The sequence below is a fragment of the Danaus plexippus genome, assembly GCF_018135715.1.
Source record: "Danaus plexippus chromosome 3 unlocalized genomic scaffold, MEX_DaPlex mxdp_30, whole genome shotgun sequence".
Taxonomy (NCBI): domain Eukaryota; kingdom Metazoa; phylum Arthropoda; class Insecta; order Lepidoptera; family Nymphalidae; genus Danaus; species Danaus plexippus.
Window position 1 is genome coordinate 3,092,010 of NW_026869845.1, and position 17,308 is coordinate 3,109,317.

At 31.7% G+C, this 17,308-nt stretch overlaps 3 protein-coding genes across 4 annotated transcripts; 2 read left to right on the forward strand and 1 right to left on the reverse strand.

Moving 5' to 3' along the window:
• Positions 1-877: 877 nt before the first annotated feature.
• On the reverse strand, positions 878-3,502 carry LOC116767763 (uncharacterized). Of its 2 annotated transcripts, none has more exons than XM_032658248.2 (7): positions 3,323-3,502; positions 3,086-3,237; positions 2,750-2,851; positions 2,141-2,481; positions 1,842-1,976; positions 1,516-1,767; positions 878-1,209 (listed from the first exon to the last, which is right to left on the reverse strand). In XM_032658248.2, exons 1-7 carry the CDS (start codon positions 3,344-3,346, stop codon positions 1,079-1,081), a joined length of 1,137 nt encoding a protein of 378 aa, XP_032514139.2. In that variant the 5' UTR covers positions 3,347-3,502; the 3' UTR covers positions 878-1,078. The 2 variants fall into 2 exon arrangements, with proteins under 2 accessions (XP_032514139.2, XP_032514131.2); XM_032658240.2 differs by having other exon boundaries at positions 2,141-2,526.
• Positions 3,503-4,615: 1,113 nt separating this feature from the next.
• LOC116767221 (trypsin-like) lies at positions 4,616-5,777 on the forward strand. Its single transcript, XM_032657446.2, has one exon. It carries the CDS (start codon positions 4,687-4,689, stop codon positions 5,698-5,700), a length of 1,014 nt encoding a protein of 337 aa, XP_032513337.1. The 5' UTR covers positions 4,616-4,686; the 3' UTR covers positions 5,701-5,777.
• A 640-nt stretch (positions 5,778-6,417) lies between these two features.
• LOC116772782 (ATP-binding cassette sub-family F member 1) lies at positions 6,418-17,087 on the forward strand. Its single transcript, XM_061526871.1, has 17 exons — positions 6,418-6,768; positions 6,913-7,026; positions 7,178-7,279; positions 7,443-7,565; positions 7,909-8,010; positions 8,087-8,181; positions 9,056-9,218; positions 9,296-9,583; positions 9,661-9,737; positions 9,859-10,007; positions 10,702-10,785; positions 10,862-11,099; positions 12,092-12,272; positions 13,681-13,859; positions 14,196-14,429; positions 15,046-15,204; positions 16,773-17,087. The coding sequence occupies exons 1-17, from the start codon at positions 6,537-6,539 to the stop codon at positions 16,872-16,874; spliced, it is 2,622 nt and encodes an 873-aa protein (XP_061382855.1). The 5' UTR covers positions 6,418-6,536; the 3' UTR covers positions 16,875-17,087.
• The last annotated feature ends 221 nt before the right edge of the window (positions 17,088-17,308 follow it).

Here is a 17,308-nt window from a genome sequence, read left to right on the forward strand (position 1 = left end):
TACAAATAATTAAGAGCTGTGATTTCGTCTCGGAAGAGCTTCAGCGCAGTATTTCTGCAAAACCAGAGAGTGTTTCAAGTTGAATGAATGAGAATTATTCTAGTCACTCAAACAATCTTTGCCAGATACCACTTTCATGTGTGGAGTCTTTCAGGTATTATGACAGTTCTTTATACATGTCTACCGCTCTTGGCATGTTTGCAACTGTTGCCTGTGATTTATAGTGGTAGGACCACTTCAATTATGTAGAGGTATTTACGCGGCAAGTTTATTCATGAAGGTTACATATCTGGAGCACCGTTATAGATTTTTTGGACTCATTACAAAGAGTATAGGTAGCAAAATAAGCTCTTCTTACAAGACATTGTGCTTACAAAAAACACCTTTCTGTATTGGGATTTTTTATTAAAGAAAACAATACAGATTTTTGTTCTGAAGTGGCCTTCTGTAATGTTATAGCCATCCTGTTTCAAAATTACCAAGTTGAGAATAAATTATTAATAATGAGATCTAATACATCTCGTCTGCCCGTGATCACGGTTGCTGCAAAGTAACCGAAACGTCGGGAGTATGTAGTTTCTTAAATTAATAAAATTCGCGTAATATAATCCGAGAAATATTAGTTTCATTTAAATGAATTATTAATAATTCATATTAAATATTGTGGCAACAGCATTTTTCGGACGTGAGAACAAGAATTAAAAGGCTTTGAGGTTTTCCAGATTTTTCTTATGAAACATAAACATTAAAATAAAGCAAAACATTGCAGGTTAAAAAAAAAATGGGCTTAACATAACGCAAATAATCACAACGAATAAATTTAACTAATGATTAATTTAGATATGAAATAATCTAACTACACATTACAACAAATAAATAAACATGAACACATTTATTCAATAATATTTAATATCTTACTGAATCACACTATAATACACTTCGAGATCGAGTTATTTAAAAAGATTACATGCGGACGAAATCGTTTTTGAGGTAAATAACAGAACTTCAAATATGTGGGTATTTTAATCAGTTATAAGATTAAGATAGTTAACACAGATTGTAATTATGAGACCTTATATTACAGTATACGAGTCGCATCTATAACAATATTCACAACTCTAGTAAGCAATGGTCCCAATTTATCTTTATCAATTGTATTCCATTTTCTTGCTAAGCACTTTTCTATATAATCATGTGTCGATTTTGATTCTGTGAACAAAGCAAATTTCTTTCATAAAAATAATATTTACAGATAATTTTAGTGTATGTTTTAAATGTGAAATACTTTTAAAAAAAGGACTAACACGAATTAGATTCACAACAAAAACGAGAAGTATTTTTTAAAACAAGTCAAGAGTTCTTATAGACGGAGAAGTAATTTCTCATTTTGTAAATCTGTTTTTATTCACAAACATGTCGAATATTATAATTTATGAGTAATTACATTACACTTTCCTGTTGAAATTTTTTCTAAAAATTTAAAAACTCTTTTAAACAATACTATTATTACATTACCTGAACCATTGCTGCACTTAGCCAAATTCAATGTTAAGAATATAGCGCTCTTTTTGACCAAAGGGTTGTATTCATCACAATAGTAATGAAAGGCCATTGCTAGATGAGAAGGGATATTATCTACATCCTTAATCAGCATAACACCTCTTTCATCAACATCTTTTTGATAAAGATTCATAAATTCCTTTTCCGTTTGTACTATAAGGTTTGTTGGATTGATAACCAGATGGTGAATTTCCCTTGTATTGTTACCTATAATTTTAATATTACTTATTATTTCCATTCGCATATAAAATTTTAATATGAGAAACGTAAGTATAACATACGTAGGTATTTCGATGCTTTTGCGGCTATGTCTTCAATGAATTGATCAAATTTTATAGGATTATAATTGATGTCTTCACTATTATATGTAAAAATAAATGAGCCGGTATCATGCCTCTCAAATATTGTTGTGATACCTGCAATGAAAGAGAATAATTTAACTTGTCATTTTAAATTAATATAGTTTTAAAATGTGGTTTAAGGTAGGTACAAACTTTTACGTTTTTATATGACAGCTGTTTCATATGGAAACAGTACTGGTGTTTACATATAAAAAATATTTTTTCCTTTTGTTATTTACCTGCTCTTACTTTCAGGATAGCATTGTCTGGTACCTTGTACTTTATTCCTAAATGCTTGACATCATTATAAAAGCTTTGTTTATCATATACATCCATTTCGGATTCCCTGCTAGCTCTCATATTATACAACATTAGGCTCCCAGCACAAACAATAACGGGTAGAACAATATATATGACTGCATTGAAACCTTTTTTCTTTCTATTAAAATCTGGCGAAGGTTTCCTGTTCATATTGTTTTGACGACTTGGAGATGTGTCTATTAAATTGTAGTTAATTGATGAAGAATCACTATTAATACTTCGCCCTGACATATTTTCTATCGCGGTATCAAAACCCATTCTGTAAGAGAATAGTATTGGAGGAGAGGATTTTGACAATATATTTCTGTAACAAACATTACCATTTCTGATTGTCGTAAGTCAACATTTGACCATTGATTGGTTGAATTGTTATGGAGAGCAAATGATTTTAAGACATGATAATGAAATGGTAATGAACGATAGTATTAACAAGATATATATATATATATATATATTTGTTAGTACTAGTGGATATGTATGGTTCATGAATGAATGCTTTATGTATAAATTAAATATTTAATACTCACTCATCATAATCATCATCATCAGTTTCTTCACTAACATGGTAGGAATACCTACGTGACTTATTTTCAGCCAGTATTGGTGATGACTTTGTGGTTAGTATTTTACTAGAAAATAAAATTATAGTTGTTATAAGGAGTACCGTACTTACTCAACATTATTAAAACTTTAAAATATCGAAATTGTTATGAAAACTGTGTTGGTAAATATTTTTATTTGCTAGAAATTAAAGTTATATCTACAACCCTAAATCATTTATTAAATAAAATATACAAATGTGAAAAAAAGAAATCATGGAAAGTATTATTGCTACAATGGGAGATTAATGTTTTGCACACTACCTCATAATATTGTCGACCTCATCAACTCCTGGTTCTGATAAATTAAGTTCACCTTTTAGACCATATTTACCCATGTTTTGTTTTCTTGAACTATTAATACTCTGGCTATGAATGCTTCTTCTTGCGGAAGGCACTATGTTGCGAACTCTATCCTGTGATATTTAAAGATATTTGAGTAAGGGTTCGAGGGATTTTATAGTAATAAAAGATTTAAAATCGTAAAAAAACAATACAAACCAACTCATCTGAATTACTAGTCATTATTTTGACATATTTCGTATCTTTGTATCATCAAATATTAATTAATACTCTACTGAAGGGAAAATATGATAACTACCTACGGATTATACAAATAAATTAATTATAAAGTCTCTTATATTATACAATAGACAAGTGAAGTTAACGTTTAGTTGAACATTCCAATTTTATGTCAAAATTGTCAAATTCATAAGAATAAATAGGTAAAATACTACCGTCCTTCATTAACAGTATCAGGAAGGGTAAACAATGTTGCCAAATTAGTTATTTACACAAACTGGAAAAATACAGTACAATACAGTGGTGGCCGATATTTTATATTGTTTTATATAATTCAAAATTAACAAAAAAAATGTATTATTATGAAAATACTGCCCAAGTGACACAGTTTTTTTTGGTTTACAGATATATATATATATATAATTTGAAGAATACCGTTTTGAGGGATGACAATCATGTTAATAATCTAATTACCGAAAATGAAAAATAGATTAGTAATAGTCATTTCGTCTGCCCATGATCACGGTTGCTGCAAAGTAACCGAAACGTCGGGATTATGTAGTTTTTAAATAATAAAATCCGCGTAGTAAATCCGAATAATACTAGTTTCATTTAAATGAATACTCGCGAAAATCTTAGATCTCAAAAATCAATCTGTTGAGTTTATACTCTAATAATAAATATAAAGATTAAGATGATAGATTATAGATATCAGTTAAAAACTAAACGAATGACAAAACAAACTTCAGCTCTTCAGAGCCGAACCTTTCTCTTTACCTACTTCTAGATATTATGTGATATGTATGTATACAAAAGCGATTGAAATTTTAGTTTAGTCTAGTATGAGAGAAAATATATAGTTCAATTATAAAACACATAATATAATACTGAATATTATTAATATTCATTTATTATTATTGTGTCTTTTTTATTCGGTTTATTTTATTTATTGCTTCGTGTTTTTCATAACCAAATTAAAAAATCTTACGTCTCATCATATTTCAGCAATTAATCCCATCATTGAATCTTTTTAAGTCCTTATAAAAAACAAGTACTTCAGGGCCTTCTTAGAATAAAAAAAGATTCATAGTTCAATTTTACTCTTCATTGAGATAAATCGAAAAAAAAGTCCTTAATGCATTACAAATATTAATTTTTTTTTTACGTTTAATAACCAACGATATATATATATTTCGAAATAAGTTTATAAAAATATACCATGTGTGTACATACATTTTACATAATTTCTGGCTGGTAATAAGTCTTAATTTTGTCAGAACTTATAAGAAGAATAATTATAAAAAGAAAAAACGTAGAATTCTTACATCCTGAGAATTATAATAATGAAGGGAAAATTGAGTATTTTGCGATTTTTAGTTCTTATATTGATTTTATTAAAGTTTAATGAAATTTATGCTAAAGGAAAAGAGAGAAGCTTAGATAATCAAGGCGACGATGATGAGAATGATGATTCCATGAATATTGCTGATGTTCCTGAACCGGAAGCAAATGTTACAGGTTGTACCCGAAAAAAGGCAATATTAATGCATGAGATTAGAACCGCCACACAGAATCAATTTCCATTTATGGCTTCGATAATGTCCTCTAAAAATGAATACGTCTGTGCTGGAACTGTAGTTGCCAACGGTCTTATTCTTACCACAGCGCAATGTACTGACTCAATAAGCTACGTGTTAGTAAATGGAACGAGTGATAAAAAAGATGATACTACATTTTCGCTGCATGTAATCAAAAGTGAAAATTTTCCGTCTTATACTGGACCTAACACCGGAAAAGATGTGGCAGTTATTTATACCGAAAAACATAACAATACATTAGCTTCCAGGATTAATCTCAGTAACTATACTTCTGCTCAACTTTTAAATGACGTTGAAGTTTTAGGATTTGGCTTAAACGCCGAAGTAGGACAGCCAAAAAAATTACAGTATGTGGGCTTAGAAGCTAGAGAGAAAAATGAAGACGTAATTAGGGCATACATAGATTGTATTGAAACAAAAGTTTCAACATGCTTTAGAGACAAAGGAGGTCCAGTTTTATTTAATAATGAACTCGTTGGAATAGTAACTAAAGGTCAACCAGAGTGTACTGTAGAAATATTATCAACTTACGCTTTGAATAAACATATGGTAGATGCTCTACCAACGTATTCTTTTAAAGCTTGGATCGATGAGAAAATAGCGAAAGTTGCCGAGCCTGGAGTGGAAGCTTTAGAGGCATATCCAAAGAAACCTAGCTATAGAGAAGCGGTGCTGCATATAATGACAAGCTCGGGCTATTTAAAAAGTAATAACGTTTTCTTTATTACAATTGCTTACACATCAGTATTATATTTTTAAACTATAAAATTTATTAAAATACATTAACTTAAAATTTCCTGTGTTTAGTTTGTATTAAATAAATATAATTTGAATTACACATTTCATTTCATTTAGCCCTTTTTGTTGAACATACTTATTGATTTTAAATGAAATATCTACAATGGCTATATTTCCTAAAACGACAGCAAAGCTCATGGATTTTAGAAACCTAATAAAAAAATGCCTTTTTGTTGACAACGATTATATTAATCTAAAGTTGTAATCAAAAACTTGTATCAAAACTTTATATATTCATCTTATAAAGATTTTAATTCCATTACCACTAATTAAAATCATAAACTCGGGGAATACGTATACTTTGTTTTGTAAATGAATTAATGGCATGCTATGTTTAAGTAGGCATACATATAATGTTACAAATAGTCGACCTTTAGGCCATCACTTGCTTTTATTAAAATTGTATACGATGATGTTTCGACAAAAAAATTATTACTTAATTATTGTGGTTTAATAATAATGCAATAAGACATGCAAAACTCATCTGGTATATCTTCTAGTTAATTTTTTCATTCACTTCGATTATGCCTACTGTGCAGGTAAATTATTGTAAAACTAGAGGTATATCATATATGGCGAGGCTTTGGATAAATAGTTCATAAAGACTGTTATATTCCATTTCATGTCAAAATCGTTTTGTCAGTCAAGACTGTCAAACGTCAACATCTTTCAAAGTGCAGTTGAACTTCAATAGTTGAACTATCAAAGTTTCTAGTCGTGTCATATTTGTGTGTATAAAAGTTTTACTTAAATTATTTGGAGCTAAATATTTTGTCTAGTTTTTCAAAAAACTAAGTATGTCTAAAAAGAAGGGCAATAAAAAAAAAGTTGAATTGGACGACGATTTCGAAGCAACAAAGAATGTAATTGAAACACCCGATATAACCTCAAAAAGTAAGGGAAAGGGTAAAAAGAAGAGCAAAGCTGTTAATGACTTTAGTGATGGAGACGATGGAGATAATTTAAAAAAAGCTCCGTTGTCGGACGAAGAAGATTTGCCAAAACCAGTAAAAAAGTCGCAAAAGAAAGGTAAGAAGTTGTATTTGTTCATGTGACGTAAACATTGCAACTATTATTATACTTATTATAAATTATTTAGAATGACTATTTTTTATATAAATTAAATATTGCTTAACGTTTCTGAAAGTTATTAATTTATTTTTAATTAAATAGCTAAAAAAAGCTTAGAACAATTATCAGAAGATGAAAATGATGACAAGTCAGCCAAAAGTAGCACAACTTCCACAGCTAATAAAAGTTTGTCTAAACAGAGCAAGAAAAAGAAAGGTTAGTTTTATATACATTATTAATGTTCTGTCTTTTATGTATAACAATGAATGTGTAAGTTTTAAAATATCAAGAAAATAAAAGTTTTTTGGTTTACTAAGTGTAAATATGTCCTGCATTTTGCATCAATTTAAAGCATGATTTCTTAAAGGTAAAGGAAAGAAAGATGATTGGTCGGAGGAAAATAGTGATATTGATATTAAGGGAGAGGAACCTGAAGAAGAAGTCATAAAACCTGTTACTAAAAAGAAAGGTAATCGACATTAAAATACTATTTTAATTAAGTATATTTTTATAAATATACAACATATGAAATACTTTAACATAAAACATATTTATGTACAGATTTTTGTCAATGTAACAGTAACTTTACTACAATTCTTTTATTAACTACTCCCAAAAATATATTTTAATAGGTAAAAATAAAAAAAAAGTAACAGTAGCTGAATCATCTGATGATGAGGATCTAGAAGATTCTAAGTCAATAGTCAGCAATGTTTCCAGTAATGCACAATCAGTTAAATCGAAAAACAAAAAAGGTATTGTTGTTTACATTATTTACTTATATATTCTTTAGACTGTGTTTAGACCTATCATATCATTTTAACTTTGTCATTATATGTATAGAAATGATCATTCAGTAATTTTTTAAAGTGTTTAAATGGTATTAGAGACTTTAAAATATTCTAACAATTAAGAAAAACGTTTGTTGAAATGAATTAAAGAATATTATGTATTTTTTTGTTTGATTATTTTTACTTGTTATTCACCTCATATATGTACTCTATTTTGTAGAATCAACCTTAGCAATATAGAAGCAGTTCATTGTTACATTTGTTTAAAAAAAATTGTTTCAAAATTGATATGTACCAATTTTTACAGGTAAAGATAAGAAAGATGATTGGCCGGATGAAGAGAGCGACAAAGAATTGAAAATGGAATCTGAAGACGAAGAAGATGTTTTAAAACCCATTGTGAAAAAAGGTATGGCAATAATGTACTTAATTATTATCATGTTTCCTTCATAATAACTCTTTAACATTTATTTCTTTGTTCTAAGGAAAACATAGGAAGAAAAACAATATTGACGATATAGAGGAAGAGCTGAAGAAGTTTGAGATTAAAGAAGAGGAACCAGAAGAACAGGAAGACAAGGTTTGACTTTTCATAAAAAAATGATGAAGGAAATATTATGATAATGGATATCTCTACATTTGAGAGTACTCTTTTAAATGTGACTATGGTGTAGTCCGCGAGACTTAGCTGAGCTTTGCATCTGTGTGAGCGAAAGTATAAGTAGAGTCAGACAAAAAACTTTTAGAATTCAATTTTATTATATTTTAAATAGATACATAGCATAAGTGCGAGAGCTATTCTGGATTTTAAAAAAAATAAGCAAAATTTGTAAAGGCCAGATGTAAATATTATGAATATTATGGAAAAAAAATATAATAAATTAATTTTTTTTTTTTGAAAAAACTATACAAGTACTTCTTCACTTGACATTGCATTTTCGAAATTTTCATTATAATGTTCGTCTTCATTGCTGTCATCTGATGTGTTGTTTTATAAATAAGAAATTGTTCCATTATATCATCAAGAGCGGCGTAGAGACCATCAAACTTTTTTCTTCTTTTTTTTCATGGTCACACACATTTTTCCATTCTCGAATAGACATAGTATCGACTTTTTCCAAATATTACATATTAAGTATTAAATAACGTGACGCTGCCAGTACAAAAGGTTAAGTGCGGAAGGTGCGTGGCGGAGTAAAAGCAGTATACACCGGTTCAAACCTAGAGAAGCACGTGGCACGTAAAATTTCACATCAAACCTACACTATCCGTGTGTCACACAAATGCAAAGCTCAGCTTATACCTCACGCACTATAATACTTTCAATTCAACACAAACATTAGCTATAATTTAGCATAATATGTTGCTTAGTAAATCAGAAAACCATAGTTTTTATTAATGATTTTTTATTTTGAAATCTGTGTCATAAACATACAAGTTATTTAATTTCATAGCTTGAGGAAAAAACCGAAAAGAAATTGAGTCACAAAGAGAAGAAGAAGCTGAAGAAGCAACAGGAATATGAGAAGCAGATGGAGTTACTAACTAAGAAGGGCGGTCAAGGACATAGCGAGTTAGACGCTAACTTTACAGTTAGTCAAGCACAGAAAACGGCTGGTAAATATACAATGAAAATTATATTAAACGTCCTATAACACTTCTAGACAATAATTAGTGGACAATTCTTTTTAAAGGTCAAATGGCAGCTCTAGAAAACGCAGTGGACATTAAAGTGGAGAACTTTTCGATTAGCGCTAAAGGTCAAGATCTGTTCGTAAATGCGACTCTATTGATAGCGAATGGTCGGAGATATGGTCTGGTTGGGCCGAATGGTCACGGCAAGACTACTTTGTTAAGGCATCTGGCACAACGTGCCTTCCCCCTCCCACCCCATATAGATATACTGTTGTGTGAGCAGGAGGTCACCGCTAGTGATATGAGTGCCGTTGATACACTATTAGAATCTGATGTCAAAAGGACAGGTATGATGAAGGAAATTCAGAGGCCATTTTTATATGAATCTGTGATGCGGACGGTATAAAAAATAATCACATTTCAGAACTGCTAAAGGAGTGTAAGGAATTGGAAGCGGATATTGAGAATGGTGACCTTAAGAAGCAAGATAGATTGAATGAGGTAATGTTAAATTTGTTTTGATTTAAATTAAATTGATTTTTATTCCATTGTTGCTATTTAAATTTCTTTGCTATTTAAAGTTGCTATTTATATTGTTTTTTATTCGTTTTGTATGTTATAGGTGTATGCCGAGCTGAAGGCAATAGGTGCAGATTCTGCTGAACCCCGTGCTCGCCGTATTCTCGCAGGTTTAGGGTTCAGCAGAGAAATGCAAGATAGGGCTACCAAGAACTTTTCTGGAGGTTGGAGAATGAGGGTCTCCCTCGCCAGGTGAGTTTTTAAAATGTTGCAAAATGAGCTGTAGTTTGAGAAGTTGATTAACTAAAGTACTACTTGGCATTACTTGCAAGGGATTTACTATTGCTAATGAGATAAAGAGAGTAGCAAGGAATTGAGTCGAGAGTAGTAATATATACCCTATTGCTTTATCGTCTAATGATTTCTTAGAATGGTTGTTAGAGAAAAACAAATTCTAATATAAGCAAGTAGAAGGTACAAAATATAATCTGGCATTTTTCTTTTTGAGTGTCTTGATTACTTTCAATTAAAGATCTAATATAGGGATAGTCGATGCATATAATAATCATAAGGCGGCCCACACATCTACAATAATTTTGCACAATATTTTTATTGTGCAATAATATTGAACACCCTCTTTTAATCCAAACGTCAAATAATATTTAGCAATAAGATACACAAACCATTCACATGACTGAACCGATCACAACCGCTCGAAACAATTAATTGAAAAAATATTGCGCAATACTAACCCTACACGGTACAAAAAAAAATCATATTGCGCAATAAAGTTGAAGCTCGCTCAAACTTCTGTTAAATCATTGCGCAATTTATCAATATTATACCTACACTGCTAATAATATCGTGCAATCAACTATATTGTGCAATATTATTGTAGACGTATGGGCCGCCTTACATATAGAAATATATGCTATTTTCCTTCCAGAGCTCTATACATTGAACCGACGCTGTTACTTCTCGACGAACCTACAAATCATTTAGATCTGAATGCCGTTATTTGGTTGGACAAGTACGTGTTGGAACATTGTGATTATTTAAGCTTTTTAAATATTTATTAAATATAACAAATTATTGACAAATTACAGCTACTTACAAGGATGGAAGAAGACATTGTTAGTTGTATCCCACGACCAGTCCTTCCTGGATAACGTTTGTAACGAAATAATACACTTGGATCAACAGAAGCTGTTGTATTATAAGGGCAATTACTCAATGTTCAAGAAGATGTACGCACAAAAGAGAAAGGAGATGATAAAAGAGTATGAGAAACAGGAGAAGCGTTTGAAGGAAATGAAGGCGCATGGAACATCTAAGAAGGCTGCTGTAAGAAAATGCTTATCATATATTATCATACATATCATGCTATATCACATCATATCATTGGCATAATGATTATAGTACATATCACGATCTTTATTATGCATAGAATTGTTTTTCTCATCTCATATTGACCAACACTTGTAAGAGAATATGAATTACTACATCCATATATAAATTGTTTTTTAAATATAAATAATAAGTATTTTATATGTAGTTTAACGTCTGCATGTGAAGTTGTATCGTCTGTATATTAGTAATCACCTTTAGTGCGGATGATATCCATCTCCTTTATAAGTTACTATAGCTCGAACATGGGCTGGCTCGACCGGGGCAGTACCCCCCCCCCTCACAGGACATCGGCGTGAAGTAGCCTTTAGTGGCTGCTTTTCGTCCGATGAGTGAGAGAGCCGATCTCCCTTTCCTCGTTCCTACACTTTCCTGCCATTTCCTTGTTCCCACCCCTCCCTTTTCCTCAACAAGCAGGGTTGGCAACGCATCCGCAACATGTATGTTGCGGATGTCCACGGGCGACGTCACTACTGTTCATCAAGTAGGCCGTCTGCTCGTTTGCAACCTTTCTCATAAAACAAAAGTTTATAAGTTCTTTATTCTACTATATATTAAACATTTATAATTTAATGATAATATTGATTAATATTTTGTCTGTAATACCGCTAACACCTTTTAAAGAAACACAATATCTCTCAACCCCTTATAAGTCCTCCTTACCAAATCAATGACTGGTGACATTAATTTTAAGATTGTTGTATGTATGGTGATAGTTTGATCCTTTGTTAAAACGAAACTATATTTTTCTTTTCAATAATTTTTTAGTAACAGACACGAGGTTAGTGTGTTTCTGTGATAGTGCTGTTTTGGTCACTAACCACGAATAATTCCCAATTGTCTCATACTATCCTATATCTGTTACTATTTAAAACTGTATACTCAAATCTCAGACGAATATTATATATCATGATATGTTGTATTATCAGGAGAAGAAGCAGAAGGACGCGTTAACGAGGAAACAGGAGAAGAATAGGAGTAAGTCTCAGAGGGAAGAAGCGGAAGACGGGGCGGCGCCGGTGACCCTGTTACAGAGACCCAAGGACTACCTCGTCAAATTTTCCTTCCCAGACCCCCCACCACTACAACCGCCCATACTGGGACTGCACAGTCAGTATATACATAGCATTAATAAATACACCTACATATACCTATGACGTCACAAGAATGACACCTTCAAAGTGACGTCACATTACAAGACCCATACACATCTTAATGGAAGCATAACCTATACAATTTTTGACTGGGACTGCACAATAAGTTTAATAAATACACATTTGAATGAAAGCATGGACTCAACAATTTTATTGCATATATACATATAAAGTTAATTAATTCCTAATGCCTATTTTGTCAATATATATATTATGTTATGTATGTCGTTATTACTGTGTAGCAGAACTTACTATTTATCAATATAACAACAGGTAACTACATAACAGTTAAGCTTTGGGATCGAACTCATTGTAATAATAATTTGAATTTCTACCTTTGACAGATTTATTTAATTTTTCATTCATATGTATCAGTGGCGTGCACAGAGATTTGGGGTAGGGTAAGCTGAATATGTTGAAAAAAAATACGAATTTATATACAATTAAGACTATCATGATACTTTTTATTAAAACGAAAAACATTACCTTTTACTTCCCTCTCAACTGGTCACACACCCTCCTTTTGTAATTATTTTAATTGTATTATCAAACAACAACAAAAGACAACGGCAAATTTAAAATTCAAACTACAATTGAAAATGTACTCGTAATTAATTTACACACACATTACACATCACCAGTTATTATTTCCATAATTCGTTAATAAATTAATTCACTATTTACTAATTTGCTACTTAAACCTTATTCACTTCCGTTTAGAAAGACAAATTACAATATTCACTAATAACAAAATGGTGAAAAAATATATGAACAATTTATCGACCAATCAGAGAGTCCCGTTTCATTTGACAGTTAACGCACTTTCTACGAGATTTTCAACGATAAAAAGGATGCAGTGCTTCTCGAATACAATACATGCATGGGTTTTCGCACACACACATGCAAACATTTTCTTATACAACACGAGATTTGTAGATCATCCTTGAGAATGTTTGTATGGAAAATAATCACCGAGTGGTTGTGCATATCGCCGCTCTAACTGCATAGCGGCGCTAGCAGTCAGCAGCGGCCGATCGACAATGTTTCGTTTTATATATTTTATAGATGGCACTTTAAACAAATAGTGAATCAAATGTCATTTGAAATATCTGTAAACATTTGTATTTCGTAATGTATGATTAAAAGTATGTAATTAAGAATTAAACAATATAGGTTTAGTTGTTATATGGGTAGGGTATGCAGTGCTTATTTGCATCTACGGTGTGCACGCCACTGATATGTATATGTAATATATTTTTTTTACACACCAAAGATAAGAAAGCATAATTTAATCATGATATTATGTAAGCTACTGGTTTAATGATGATTGAGATATAAAAATAACGTGTCTTTATTTAATTCAGACGTGGATTTCTTCTTCCCCGGCCAGAAGCCTTTATTCAGGGAGGTTGATTTCGGTATCGACCTGAACTCGCGTATCGCTATCGTTGGTCCCAACGGCGTGGGAAAGTCAACCTTCCTCAAACTTCTTGTGGGTGAATTGAGTCCTATCAGAGGGGATTTGATCAGGAACCATCGTTTGGTAAGTTCTATTTTGGTTTTGTGAACTAAATATTTTTATTACTATTTTTTTTTCTCACCGGCATCTTGCAGTAAGTTTTCTTAGCGGACTTTTTTGGTTCAAAAGTTTTATAGTAATATTAGTTTTTTATATAAAATCACAATATCAAAGTCTTCCTCTCGTGTTTTACTTGTGGAACACACTATAAGGCTTACAATTAAATTTCAATAAACAATGTTCCGCTCCATTTCACAACAAACAGAGGATCGTACGATTATAATAGATTATTGAATCTTTAACTTATTTGCCACGCTGTGTATGAGGCTAACAAGAAATACTCCATTATATGACCAACAGAGGATAGGTCGCTTCGATCAGCATTCAGGAGAGCATCTCACAGCCGAGGAGTCCCCTGTGGAGTATCTGCAGAGATTGTTCGGTCTTCAGTACGAGAAGGCGAGGAAGGCCCTCGGTACATTCGGTCTTCAGAGCCACGCCCATACCATCAAGATGAAGGATCTCAGTGGAGGTCAAAAGGCCAGGGTCGCGCTCGCCGAGTTAACCTTGATGGCGCCCGATGTTATTATTTTGGTGTGTATTTTTAATATTGATATAATTTAGATTTAAAATCTTTAATTATTTGTTAGTAGAAAGATTTTCTTTTGTCAATATTACATTCATTCCAAACTGATAGGCTTAAGTGATAGTGACCATTCTGTTAAATTTGGACGAAATGACGTCATATTACAGTGAGGGATTGTGATTAGGGATGAGTTCTTAAGATTAAGGGTTAAATCTACAATCTCTGCTTCGCCTTCCACTTCCCTAAATAAGTTCTCATAAAAACAGAAAGGCTGCTTGCAGACTTTGAAACAACAGGAGAGAGCGAATTAGTAGCTATGATGAAGTGGTTCCTGTTAATGTCGTGTGGAGAAAAATAGGTTTATAACTAATGAAAGTCGAACATATGAATAAAATACAACGAAATGTTATAGAATTATATTATCCTTTAAGTTTAAACTGTCTTGCCGATACACGAGCTCATCGATAAGAATAATAAAAACAGCGCCAATTGTAGCTCGCAGTTTATTTTATGGATCAATTAAATATATTAGCTCATAAATACTGTTGTTAATAATGTTTCTTCAGAATTCAATAAACATAGATTGTTTCTATGGTTAAACTAAATCATAACGATGTTGATCAGGACGAACCCACCAACAACCTGGACATCGAGAGTATAGACGCGCTGGCGGAGGCGATCAACGCTTACAAGGGCGGAGTGGTGATAGTGTCTCACGACGAGCGACTCATTAGGGAGACGGACTGCGCTCTCTACGTTATAGAGGACCAGACGATAAACGAGGTGGGTGATGATGTTAGATATACAGCTGCTGGAGGGGGGGGGGACCTGGACATTCAGATTGTCCGAGGACCATAAGGACTGCGTGCTATTCGGCTTCCATTATATGACTATTTCGATTATTTTGGGATAATACCATTATCATTTACGAGTACATCTAGATGTAAGGTCCATGTTTTTGGAATTTTTCTATTATTTTCTTATCTTATTCGGTGGACAAGTGGATGTGTCTATATATTAACAAGGGGAAAAGGAATTATATTAGGGATGTTTAAAATTAAAAAATAGATATTTGGATTTCCATATTAAGTAATAACATTTTAGTTATTTCAAAGTAACTACGATCAAGTCGCACTTGAAATAATGCGCTTTTTAATTTACCAGGAGGTAATCACGACTGTTTTTTCATCTTATTTTGTTCAGAATTTCAGTTTTTTTATGGACATGAATGTCTGAAATTTAATAACATCCGATAAGTAAGATTTTCATTGATTTTTCCTGTTTTATTCAGTGACTTTGTAGCGCTTATAAATTGTTAAAAATTAACTTTAATTAATATTAATTGATTTAATCAGATATAATTGAGAAGGTTATAATTGAATCGGAATAGAATTTAATATTAATGAATTTTTTATTCCACAATTCTATCCAACTTCTTTAAGGAGGTTTTGCTAAAAGAGTTCTTACGTATGTTACGAATTATCATACTTACTCCGATCTGTTTGCACAATGTTATTTTTTATAGCTGGGTAACACTTAGCGTGTTCTTTAATGCTGATATTGCAAGTACGGACAATTATTTTTTTTATCAAATCAGCCAAAATAATATTTTTACTTCTTTGTCCTTTATTTAGTAATGGTTTGGTGACCAGTTTTGAGAGACAATTTTTTCGAACGTCGTCAATGTTATTTGATATACATACTTCGTACTAATATTCCATTAATTTATAATAATATTGTTGATAATTAAATTTCAATAATAATATTAAGTTTGATTTGGTCATTTATAATAGATTGGATTACAAACATTTTTAATAATTTTATTTTTTCTATGCCATGGCTTCATTCGCGTGGAATTGCGGAATGCTTCGCCGAATTTGTAGATTTTTTTTTTATAAACGATAATAATTTTGTGTAATGTGTTGAGTTAACACGAATGAGTTAGTCTTATGATGTAATAGTTAATTTTTTATAAACCCACTTATATTTTAAACACAATACGCACGTGAAGAAAAGTTTGTCAGCTTAGTTAGTATGTATTAAATTGTAAACGATATGTAAAGTGACTTGTGATGTTACTGAGAAGTGGAACTCGTATTGATAATCAATACGCTGAATGAAAGTTTAAATTAATATTTTCGGATTACTATGCGTTATTATTTTTTTTATTTAAAAGAAAAATCACATCCCGTCTGTCCGTGATCACGCTCGCTGGTGAGTAACCGAAACGTCGGGAGTATGTAGTTTTTAAAAATAATGAAATAACGCGTAGTAAGTAATCCGTAAATATTAGTTTAATTTAAATGTATACTCGCTAAAGTATTAGATCTAACTATACAATATGTCGGCAGGTGGACGGCGACTTCGACGATTACCGTAAGGAGCTCCTCGAGAGTCTCGGGGAGACGGTCAACTCCCCTTCAATCATCGCCAACGCGGCCGTACAACAATAAGCACGGGATCAACTAACCTGTTAAATGCACTCTACACACACAATACGTCTAAGTGACACAATTTTATAGAAAATAATATTAACAAACATTGTTTACGTTCAAAAGATTTTAAAAATGTCTAAATAATTACACACATCGCTAACACACAACAGTGATCGTTACATTGTTTCCGTTTCCACGATGATATATATAAATAAAATTTGTTACAAAAGCGCTAATGTTTTTATTTTAATACACAAATTTATACCGAATTACACCCAGATGTAAATGGATTCCGAAACGTCATTATGAATGGTTAGCTTTTCGATTTGTTGTTAAAATTCCCGAACGTTTTTGCCGTCGGTACGTTAGTGGATTCCTTTCAAGTTTTTTCCTCAATTTGCCCGCAGCCTTTCGCCCCTCCATTACAAACTTCTCAGCTTCATTAGAGGATT